The sequence below is a fragment of the Danio rerio genome, chromosome 20 (genome assembly GCF_052040795.2).
Source record: "Danio rerio strain M-AB ecotype USA chromosome 20, GRCz13ab, whole genome shotgun sequence".
Lineage (NCBI taxonomy): Eukaryota > Metazoa > Chordata > Actinopteri > Cypriniformes > Danionidae > Danio > Danio rerio.
This window is the reverse complement of record NC_141040.1, coordinates 23,113,381-23,126,210: the sequence shown is the minus strand read 5'-3', so window position 1 is coordinate 23,126,210 and position 12,830 is coordinate 23,113,381. Positions and strand designations below refer to the sequence as shown.

At 34.8% G+C, this 12,830-nt stretch overlaps 1 protein-coding gene across 4 annotated transcripts in view; it reads left to right on the top strand.

Moving 5' to 3' along the window:
* The window catches only part of snx17 (sorting nexin 17), a 75,539-nt gene that overhangs the window by 9,889 nt on the left and 52,820 nt on the right, over positions 1-12,830 (top strand). For all 4 annotated transcript variants that reach the window (XM_087297710.1, NM_001045157.3, XM_087297712.1 and 1 more), the window contains 2 exon segments: positions 6,833-6,907; positions 12,388-12,505. In XM_087297710.1, coding sequence (XP_087153836.1) covers positions 6,833-6,907; positions 12,388-12,505 — 193 coding nt within the window.

Genomic DNA, 12,830 nt, shown 5'->3' with positions numbered 1-12,830 from the left:
ACAGACACATTTCTAAGTTGTGTGTCACAAAAACACTCCGTTATCCATTAAAAACGTTATTGAAACCCATTTTCGGAGCGCAAATTACCAGTTGTACACGCTGTAAACGGAAGTTTTTAGCATTCTACCGGAAGACGCTGGTCGCTATGGCACCCTCCATGCAGCAGCCATGAAAAAGGTCTATAGGAATATATTATTATAGAAATGCAGATGCAAATTTTTACAAGGCACGTCACTGCTGTGAGTCTCGTTGTCATGGTGAGCGCTGAAGAGGGCTCACCTCATTGGAGCACACAGACTCGGGAATCTGCGTCACGGCGAGTTGGACAAAAACATATTAAATATATTCAATAAATAATTTTACATTTTTGGTGCTGTGTAATATTCTGAGATGCAGTAGTATATGGAGACAGATGAATATAATTGGGTATATGCCGAACTAGTGTTGTTCCCATACTTATAAACCTCCGGTGACCTGTTACTGTGAGTTTTTTTTTTTTTCATTTTATACGGTTCCTTTTACAGCATCGATGTTGTAATGTAATTAAAATACATTCAGTTAAATAAACTTTGGCATTCATTTAGTTGTTCAAGCGTAAAACGAGACAAAAGGCCTTTTACTCACAATCGCCTGTCAGAATCTGCAGGCTAGCGCAGAAGCTCCATTGAATATACTGGGGTAAAATATATGCTCATATTTTAAAGACTTGGTGGGGAAAAATGTAATTTAATGCAGTGCTTCTTGTACAATCTGAGACCCACTTCATATCGGATATCACTCAGCCAGTGGAGATCGCTGATTTTTAAAGAAAACAGACCTTAAACGTGCTGATTTTTCATACAGTTCACAGGAAGCGCTTAACCCAGGTTACTGGCAAATTAAAAGTCCTATTAGCATGCTACAGCAAATACCCTAAAAATCCCAGGATGTCTTTCAAAAAAGAGTAGGGGTTTAACCTGGCCAAATTTACCCACTGGCCTCTGTCCATCATGGCCTCCTAACCCTCCCCATATCATTATTGGCTTCATTACACTGTCTTCTGACTCTGTGGTGTGCGGTTTGGTGCAAAATGGCTGCTGTCACGTCATCCAGGTGGATGCTGCACACTGATGGTGGATGAGGAGATTCCCCCCTATGTGTGAAGCGCTTTAAGTGCCCAGAAAAGCGCTATATAAATGTAAGGAATTATTATTATTATTATTATTATTATTTTAAAGCACTGTTCTACCATCATAATATAGCCAGACTAAAATGAAAATCACATTATTTCGATTAGTTTATACTACAGCAAACACTCCACTCACTGACAAACAGCCCCTTTCATAAAGATTTATTCCACAGGTCTGTCATAATCAGGCTAATATACATTAACACACAGAATATCGGCCTCTTCTGATGCGCCACATGTTAAATAACGCAATAGTTCAAGACACACGTTTGCTTTTTTCTCTACTTAAAAGAACGATAACAATACATCATAACAAGAACAACAATAATAGTTCATATCATAAAGATAAGCCAAGTTGTCTTTTTTAAAATTCAATATATAGCGACTCTTTTAAGGTGCACCACATAATCGGCAGGTGATTTGTTAAAGAAACTCAACAAATGTTGCACCATAAAACAGTGAAATAGACAGAGACTTTTTGCAAATGTTGTATATGTATTTAAGTGTCTCTTTAAGGTCGTCTTCTGGCACTTTCTCCAGAGCGCATCGGGCTCGGCTGTGTTTCTAAAGTTAAAGCAGTCTGTTTTTGTTGGTTTGGCACACCTCAGGGTGGAAGCGGTGGTAGAGTAAGGCTTCTCTTCTTCTCTTTATATCCAGAAGACTCTGATATCTCATTTCTCACAGCACCTCTACAGGAAAACAGCAGAAACACACGTGAGAAGATGATTTATTGAACTGTTAAAAGTTTGCCAACAACATCTATGACTGGTATTATAAAACTGAAAATAGAGATGCTTTGCAGAATGCCAAGGCTGCTTTTTTCAGCCATTCACACTGTCCTAAAATTAAAAAAAAATGCAGAAATCATTGTCCAGTTTCATGCATGGAAAATATCAGCTTGGAGACTTCTCTTATTTTCAAGATTTTTGAAACATTATTTTCAAGATTTTATTTTAGGTTCAGTTTAGTTCAGTTCAGTATAATGTAAATGTCACTGCTGAAAGACGAAACGCTGAAAAGCAACTCCACTGATGAGCCGATTTAATCAATTTATGATTTAACATACAGTTGAAACCAGAAGTTTACATACACTCTGAAAAAAGGAACATAAGCAAAAACAGTTCACATATTGTCAGGACTGATTTCTTTGTTTTTGATTTCAATGTAGAAGCAATGTTGTGACGAGTGCTTTTGATTGAGTTAGTGACAACTAGTTGATTTTTTTGGCATAACATACTTCAACCAAGTGGTAGAGACGGCTCAGTCAGGTTTAGTTAAGTTAGGTAATCCTCTCAATAAGATATTAATTAATTAATTCATTCATTTTCTTGTCGGCTTAGTCCCTTTATTAATCCGGGGTCGCCACAACAGAATGAACCACCAACTTATCCAGCAAGTTTTTACACAGCGGATGCCCTTCTAGCCGCAACCCATCCCTGGGAAATCAATAAGATATGGTCAGTCAAAACATTGTCAACCGTTTGATCGAGCAGGCAGTTAAAGGGATAATATATAAATATTAATATATTTACAGATTTTAATTAAAACAACTTCTTGCGTTGTGATTCTTGTGAAGAAAAAATCTATGTATGGAAATCGTTGTCAATGCTTATTGCTTAGATATCGAATTGAACTGAATCGATGGCATGATAATCTTAACCAAACTAAACCAAACCGTGAGACCAGTGTAGATTCACACCCCTACCAGGTACAATTATAGACCTTTTTCTTGGCTGCTGGATGGAGGGCGCCATAGCGACCAGCGTCTTCTGGTAGAATGTTTAGAACTTCCATTTACAGCGTTTACAACCGGTAATTTGCGATCCGAAAATGGATTTCAATAGTGTCTTGAGTGGATTAAGGAGTGTTTTTGTGACACAACTTTGAAAGGTGCGTGTTAAAGCTGTTATAATCGGTCAGATCTGTGGTTCAAGCGCGAGAGAAAAACAGTATTGTAAGCCATGTTTCTTTTTGTTCTGCTTAATCTCTTGCCCCAAAAAAGATATTTAAAATAAACAGAACAATATGATGTCTTTTGACTGCTTTCTTTAATAACTACATTACACAATACTTGTATTTTTACTTTCAGTACTTGAGTATAAAATTTTGAAATAAACTACTTGCAATACTTAAGTACAAAAATGTTGAATACTTTAGTACTTCCACTTAAGTATGGTGCTTAAAGAGCACTTCTACTTCTACTTAAGTCTTGGTCTCTAGTACTTTATACATCTCTGCCCACAGGCTAGAAAAATGAGTAAGAACTGCTGAACGACATGCTTGCGTATTCCAGGCATCCCGAGTTGAAAACATCTTCAAGTCACGTGACAAGAACCGACTGATTGGCTTCATAGCTTGTATATAATTTCGTTAAATGAATATGACTCTGCCTCGTTTTTGAACTGTGCATATGCTACTTTATTTCAACATTGTTGATTATGGTGGTACTTGGAGAGACAATTTTTTTTCTGAGGTGGTACTTGGTGAAAATACTTCGAGAACCACTGGTCTAGATGATGCATTGCATGTTTTTTTATAATTTACATAAGAGTCTAGTTTCTTTATTATTTGTCTATATTACTGTACTTTCACTCTGTCTGCCTTACTGGAATGTTATTTCGTGCTGCATTTAGGAACAATGGATCAGTATTTGTTTCATCACATTGAGATGGATAAAAACGCTGCAAACTGATGAGTAGTCAAAACACCAACAAATCAGGAAGTCAGACAATAGTGTGCAAATGTCTCTTAGCTCCAAAAACGTCACCGTTTCAGATAAGAAAAAAAGCTTCTCACATCCTTTGACACTAAATGTGGTGAGAAGTTCTTACATATTTAACATGACTATTGTGCCTGTCTCATTGTAGAGTGTCTGTTGGTGTGAACGGATTGTCAGAAACTGCTGAAAAGCTTATGATTAGATGAAGAAAATGATCAAACTGGATGGTGTTGTTTTTCAAACTCTGTAGAAAAGAGATAATAGCTCTTTTTTTTGTGGTATTGTTAAAATATAAGCAACAAACCACCATGTTTTGATATGAACATTTTCTCATGGTCACTGTATATGTAAACACACGCAGGCTTTGATTTCTGTAACAATGTGTTTCCCATGTAATAATTGAAGTAATGTTATTATAATTTTTGTTTGCATATATTTATTATAAATGATGCACATGATGGTTAGCCAGTGCAATTGTAGTTAAAGCACGAAGACGACCAAATTAAATGTATTCAATGTGAATTAAACAGAAAGCACATGTCTATTGAAGGTTGTTCCCATCTTTTAAATATAACATTTCAGCTCTTGCCATCAAAAAGACGTTTTAGGCAACCTCAAGTAAAGAAAAATGTGTATCAAATGTCCTTTGTGCCGACTGCTGAATTTTAAATACTGGGTTCTAAGCATGTATAGGGTTTTAAATAGTTTTAATGTGATATATGTGATGACGTTGCGGTGCTTCTCACAGGTTTGAAATATACTTGTGGTGGTAGCCTGATTGAAACCCACCTTTTACTCACAGCGCATAAATAGATGTGACAAACAAAACATAATTCAATTTTTAACACTATTTTTTTATTATCTGTTTAACCTTTTTCTTTTCAATGGGTTAAAGTAAAAAAAAGACTTGAAATAAATAAATAAATAAAAATGCACTGTTTTATGCTAATCAGGAGGCATGTGCACCCACTGACAGGTCAAATCTGCTTCTCGCCATCTCTGACAAGTTCAGATTGCTTTATTAGCTATCTATTTTGTATAATATTGCCAGAGCATTTTAGGTGAATAAAATTTGCAATATATTAACATCATCAAATTTATAAAGTCTACAGCAAATGAGAAATTTATGACAGAAAAAAGGGAATAAAAACAGACAATATCTCAAAAAATGTAATAATTTCAAGAATAAAAGTAGATTGTTTTTATTAGCTGTTTCTAATGGTGTACAAATATTCTGCAGCCAGTTTAGATGTGATTTCGTCCTCTCCAAGTAGTTAGTAATGTTTTTCTGAGTTGTTTATATTAAAGAATTAATTATTTAATGTCTCTCTCGCGGCTCTGCGCATAAAATTAGCTTAAAAAAAGCTCAGAAAACATAAGCAAATCTCGGACATTTTAGTAGATTTAGAAACCCCGGCCGGACACAAAAAGGTGCGGGTCTCTGTGTGTCTGCACTGCAGAGCACATGAGACATAAGCCTGTGCGTTGACTGCATACACAGAACGAGCAGTATGAAACAGGTAAAGAAGAGGGGATATCCACTACTTAATCGCTTGTGGTTGTTTGTTTATGATTGGTGGATACAAAAAAGCGAAAAAGGGTGATAATATTAGTAAAAAAAAATGTGTCACTAACTTATACTTTAATTTATACGTCCATTAATATACCTTATTAATCAAAATTTGCTGTGTTCTTATTGCTACTGTTCATTGATATTCTTAAGTGAACAATTAATCTTTGCAAGTTAATCCACTGAATTGTATTTTTTATTTATTTTTTTGGTTTGGTAATCTTCAGTAAAAATCTGACCATTTGCTTTGGCACTTTGAGCGGCTGTACTTCTGATGAAATTAGTTTAATGACTTCAGCCACAATATTCTTAACCACACTCCTCTTATCATTAGTTTGCCATAAGGAAATGGTGAGCAAAAAGAAACCCCGCCCTCTACTCAATATTTTGTTTCCGTTGGAAGTATATCATCATACTGAAATAAAATCTCAGCGACTTTCGGTTCACACTGACTTCAAATTCCTGGAATAAGTACCATTTTAAACACATTAATTAGAAAAATTATTAAAAGGTACAGTTAACTAAAAATGAAAATGGCCTCATCATTTACACTCCGTCATTTAGTTTTCTTCTTTTGCTAAACACACTAAAAAGATATTTTGTTTTTGCCAAAAGCCTAGCGATTAAATGCGCCGACATACAGCACTGTGGTGCTCGCAGTGACCCGAGTTTGATTCCCAGCTCAAGGTCCTTTGCTGAAGCTATGCACAATCATTGTAATTGGACAATAATTAAATCAAGATAATCATTTTGTGATGACAGCTGTTTGCATAGTCTCTCAATGATCTGTTTAAATGCCGTATGTGAAAATACCACATTGAATTATTATTTTTTACTCCAAACTTACTTAAAAGCTTCAGTCGATTGGTTGAAATAAATACTTCTGTGAGGTGATTTCATAGTCTTGTAATTTATTAGTCATGTTGAATCAACGAGCCCAGATAAATCTTCTGTTTATTATAATGCAATGCTCTGGGTTTCTTCATTGTGGGTGTTTGAAGTTTTTTGCGAGAGTGCCCTCTGTCCTTTAGAGGAGATACTGATCACACAACCATGCTTACCTGACAAGATGTACATGACAGCTTTTGCTTCGCATTTGAGATTTAACCAAGCCCTAATAACAGTTATTAACAGTTACATGTAGTGATATTTCACAATCTTTCTGTAATTTACTGTATTTTGAGACTCAACATTCAGCAGGTTGAGAGACGTATAAAAAAAGTGTTTTATTATAAACCTTACTTATGCTTCTGTTGCACTTTTATTACATATTTTCTGTTCAGCTTTTAATAAATCCTGATATTATTTTCGTAAATGTCTGTTAGTGGTTTATTTCTATAATACTCACTGTCTAACTGTTCTTTATTTCTCCAGGCTTACAATATTCATGTGAATGGCGTCTTGCATTGTCGAGTACGATACAGCCAACTCTTGGGCCTTCATGAACAGGTGAGCACACACTTTCATCGAGCAGCATGCTTGACCTTCGTTTCTGAAATTAGCATTACCTTGATGTTCACATGTGTCAAGAATTAGGTTGGAATAGGAAAATGTTTTCTGAGAAAACACAATATTTAAACAGCTGTTTCTGAATTACTGGCTTTAAAATAAGCCAGTCAGTGCCGTGGATGCTGTTTGATAAAAAGTGAGACGGAGTAAAACTACACTAGACATTATGTTTGGTATTAAAATATATTGGTTTCATTTCAATATATTCTTACAATTAGGATCAAATATGAATAATTAAAGGGTCCTTGCGGTTAGATTTAAAAATCCTCTGAGAATTAGTGCTCATATTCATTATTAAGCATGAATTTAAAGTAGCTAAAGTGAAATAGATGCATTTTTAATGTGGAGCTTAAGAGGTTCATTTTTTGGTTAATATACAGCTCTGGAAAAATGAATGACCACTTGACTGTTTTTCTTTGGTTTCACAATTTATCTGTTTGAGTACCATAGCAGTTTTGTTTTATACTGTGAACATCTGATAACATTTCTTTCTAATGTAAAATAATAATGTTGTCATTTAGAGTTTATTTTAGTTTTGTTTTTGGCCTAAAATAACCAAAAATCAATATTTGGTGAACATCACTGTTCAAATCTATTGACGAGTCAAATACTCAACTATCTCTAGTGTCCTTCCTCATTAAACAAATGAGTCACTTATTCACATGTAAACCAGGATTCATCATACAAGGGATAAATGATTCAGACAGTGTAAATAGGACTTCCATTGGTGTGAATGGAGGTTGGTTTCAGACTCTGCACTGCTATTATTGACTGTGGTAATCATGAGTCCGATGTTCTTTAGCTCATCCACTCTGCCTGTCAGAGCTGTGTTATAAATGAATTGCTATTAAATAGAGGAGGGGCTACTTGAAATGTCCAGCCCTGTCTTCGTGATTAAATTGACATCTGAACAAAGCTGCACATTTTAAGGCACTTCAGAGGACCCAAATGTTTTGGATTCAGTTTTTTGTTAGGCAAGGTGCATTTATCTTTCAGCATCGATATCGCAATAGTCACATATAATTGATCATTTCCCAAGTGTGTTTTGAGGCCTGTGACTGTGTGAGGGTTTTAGGAGCATTCGGGCATAATAAAATGTGCCGTTTGTAACTTAAAAAAATTATTAACTATACATTTTATGTAAATGTTTTAAAATTGAAGACGATGCAGTATTATGTTTTCATTTGATTATACAATTACTGTATACCTGAATACATTTCGACTGTTCATAAAACAATAAAATGCTGTTTATTTAATTCACTTATTTACTGAATTTTTCTGTACTTGTAGATAGTTTTTATATTTTATGCATTCTCCGACAGAATCTTCCCAATCAGTCTAAAATTATAGATTCTTTACAAACAATTCAACTCATCTATTGTATTTATATCACAATATATAACTCAAAATAAAACAAATATTGCAGTGTGTAATTCTATTAGTATTGTGCAGCCCTGATCTACACTATTCATTTATCTAATGCACAATTTTAGTCTGGCAGGAATTAATTACTATTATTGGCACACTACGTAGTGCTGTCGCTTCACAGCAAGAAGGTCGCTGGTTTGAGCCTCGGATCGGTCAGTTGGCATTTCTGTGTGGGGTTTGCATGTTCTCCCTGCGTTTGCGTAGGTTTCCTCCGGGTGTTCGGTTTCCCCCCACAGTCCAAAGACATGCGGTACAGGTGAAATGGGTAGGCTAAATTGTCCGTAGTGTATGAAAGAGTGTGTATGGATGTTTCCCAGAGATGGGTTGCAGTCGGAAGGGCATTCGCTGCGTAAAACATATGCTGGTTAAGTTGGTGGTTCATTTCGCTGTGGTGACCCCAGATAAATAAAGGGACTAAGCAGAAAAGAAAATAAATGAATAAAAGTTAACTTAATCGATTTGTGTTGAGACAACATAAAAAAGAATTATGTGCAACCCAGCAGTTTTTACAGTGTAGAAGTCATAGTAAAAGCTGCACGATTCTGGCTAAAATGAGAATCACAATTTTTTGCTTAAAATAAAGATCAGGATTTTGTCATGATTCTGTGTAAAATAAAGACTAATATGAGTTGGCTATTATTATTGTTAATCTCAAACATGTGATAAAACTACAATGATAATATTATGTGTAGGTCTGCTGGTTAAAATACTAAATTTTAAATAGACTTTGAATGGAGGACTTAAACTTTTAATTTGTCCTGGTCATTAATGCACAGTAAAGGGATGCCATCAGAATATGACTATTCATAATTCTGATGTTGAATTATTTTGTTTGAGACATATGCTTGTATATGCTTCTATTTTATTCACTGGTAAAATGTGGACATTTGTCATCATCAGATTTCCTCGTACATTATATTTAAGATTATATAGGCTAGAGTAGTTATACTGACACTGATAAACATTTATTTTCATGCACAACATATTAAATGCTTGTCGTAATCATAACTCTACAATGCAATATGATCATTTAATGATTTCGTTTTCATTGCTAAGTGCTGTTCATACTTCCAGCGCGGCTCCCAAACTGAATGATATTTACAACTTTATTACCTGTTATTCACAGCCTATGCAGGTTCTGTCTGCTAAAGTTGGCCTGCGTGCGTCTATCATTAGTAGGGCGCGTGCCCGCCCTCTCTGTGGTAACAGCTCATGGTCAGCAGAAAACTTCATATGGGGTTTCGCGGCCTCGAATACATCATTGCATGATGACAAAAATGACATTTGTGGGTGAATTGTACCTTATAAATACAGTATGTGACTCTTTCAGCACCATTTGGAGGTGTCCACGTTGCTAAGCTATGTATATAAAGCGATTTGTAGGGCTGCCTTTGCTTCTCTGCTGAACTTGAAATTATGATTAGCAGAATCGTAGTAATGCTGGATTAAGATCATCTAGGGGTTGAATCGAGATCGCAAACTTTTTCTGATTAATCGTGCAGCTCTAAGTCACAGATGCTGATAGGGATTAACCAACTTGCAAACATGCACAAAATATTTTCGAAGAGGTAGCTAACACAGGGTTACTATGAGCTATTAGTAATGCCCATGTCATTTACCCTCTCTGATAGTGACTAAATCAGAACGGGAACTAGATGATTTAAAATGAAACTTTTGTCGAATGTTGTAGGGATGCACTGAAATAAAGATTCTGGGCCCAAACCGAAAGTTCAGGATGCACTTGGCCAAAAATATAAGGTATTTGTTATAATTCTCAATTTTATTAAATAATATAATTTTGTATTTCTTTAATTAAACTCAATAACTTATACTGATTTAAAAAACACAAGCCAATAAAGTAACATTTATCAACCTGATCCGCAAAACTAGTTTGTTGCAAAAGTATAATTACATTTAGACCACTTTAAAGGTGATCTTTCTCAGTAATTTAATTTTGCTATTCTTTTTTAAATGTTCAAGCAGTTAAATTTTCTAATATATTTGTCAATTTTTCTCCATTTTTATGAAAATCAAGCAAAACTAGTATGAACTTGTCTTTAACCTCGCAAATGACCATGAAATAAGCTGTATAATAAATGGCTGGCTGTGCATTAACCATGTTGGGGCGGTTCTTTGCCCTTCCATTGTGCACTGAAAAATCTTTTAACACACAGCAATCTGTTGATTATATCTTGCTTATAAGCACTGTACATCTCTTATATCTTGGATAGATTTGTACATGATTCGTTTTAGTCACTCTGCAGTCAGCCCAAAAAAAACGCCTATAATTTGCTTCAAAATATTTACTGAGGTTGTGTGAGAAACACAGACATGTTTGATTTGGACTGGATTAAATTCAGCGAATACGCCTGTGAAACACGCTTCTCATCTGAAGCAGTGAGCATATTCAGCAGTGATGGACTATTTTGGAGTGGTTGTCCTATGGAAGTGAATCGTCGTTTTTTCGTGAAATATTCTGGCGATTACCTTTTGAAACACCTCTAGTTTGCCAGACTGTGAGTTTGGTCATGAATGAGGTTGGAGAAGTTGAGTGATCTCACCATCAAGTGTGTGTTGTGTTGTTTCATTGCTGCTGTTGCTAGGTAACAGGGCGTTGAGGGCCTCGTCAGATCATACGTGCTCATATGATGCAATCCATATAGGCTGACATGCTGGAAGCTTAAGTTATCCCTTAAAATGGGCCCCGGAATGTTACAATAATTTACTAATTTTTTTATTTATAAATAAATAAATAATTTAAAAAGTAAATTGTAATTTAGTATTACGGACATGGATATATTGTTCCATTGCATATTTTGTAAAAACAAATTTAATAATGCATTCAAAATATTTATCCCTAAATAAAAAAAAATACTTTTAAAGAAAAAAAAAAGAAAATATTGTCTTAACAATGATCCTATTTAGCTTTAAGTATAAACCCCAGTTCCACAGTTAAATGCGCCATTATGCATGTATGTATGTATGTATGTATGTATTTTTGTCTGTGTGTGTTTTGTGTTTTGTTTTGTGTGTTTTGTTTTGTTTTGTATTCTTTGTTTTGTGTTTTTGTTGTTTTTTAGTTTTGTTTTGTGTTTTTGTTGATTTGTGTTGTTAGATGTTTTGTTTTGTTGTTTTGTGTTGTTTTTTGTTTTGTTTTGTGTTTAGTTTCATGTTTTGTTTTGTTTTGTTTTGTTTTTTTTATTCATTCATTTTATTTTTGGCTCAGTCCCTTTATTAATCAGGGATCGCCACAGCAGAATGATCGCCAACTTATCCAGCATATGTTCTACGGCTACGCTTTACTGTGGGGAAAACTGAAGCATCCAGAGGAAACCCACACGAACGCAGGGAGAATATGCAAACTCCACAAAGAAATGCTACCTGACCCAGCCAAGGCTCAAACCAGCGACCTTCTTGCTGTGAGGCAATCGTGTTACCCATTGGGCCACCGTGACGGCCTGTTTTGTTTTTTTTGTTTTGTGTGTTTTGTTTTATTTGTTGTTCGGTTTTTATTTTTTATAAATAAGTTAATTAAATTGTGTGCATTTTATTATTTTTCTTCAAATTAATTAAATAGCTTTTATTTATTTAAATTTCAGTTATTCATTGAAATTCTTCCCTCTTCCAGTATTCCAGCTAGCTGCAACATTTCTAATTTGCATTTAAATATCTTTCCCCCTAATATTCGTATTAGTTTGTGGTATTTATTCTTTATTAGTTTTGTTTATTAGTTGTGTGTGTGTGTGTGTGTATTCCCCATTTAATAAAATCCCAGTGACACAGATGGGGCAGCAGCAGGCATCATTTTAGTAAATGCTGTGAAGTGTAAACAGATTTATTAGCCCTGGTGCCTTTAGAGAGCCACAGTCAGCATGATCAACAGTGGACAAGGACAGACAGTGGACACTTTCATTTTGTCCTCTCACAAGTACCAACTTTCCAGAATTTGACTTTAATAATTGAACTAAACTTTTCTCCTTGTGTTGTTTCAGATAAAAAAAGAATATGGAAATAACGTGGTGCCTGCTTTTCCACCAAAGAAGATCTTTACTCTCACACCGGCTGAAGTCGATCAGAGAAGAGAACAGCTGGAGAAGTACATGCAAGCTGGTGAGAAAGTGTTGGTCTTCTACTAAACAAAAACAATTTAAATCTTAAGCAATACAAAGATTCACTTTAAACGAGTATAGTGAAACAATCAATAGTTTGGAGTCGCTAATTTTTTTTATGTTTTTAATGCTCAATAAAGTTGAATTTATTTGATCAGAAATACAGTAAAAATGCAATGTTTTGAATTATTACTACAATTCAGGATGATTATTTCTATTTTAATTAATGAGCAATTCCAGCGTTACAAATGCAACATTTGTAGTAAAAATTCAAAACATAAATTCACAGAAAAAAGTATATGCTAACATTATATTAAAACATCTGT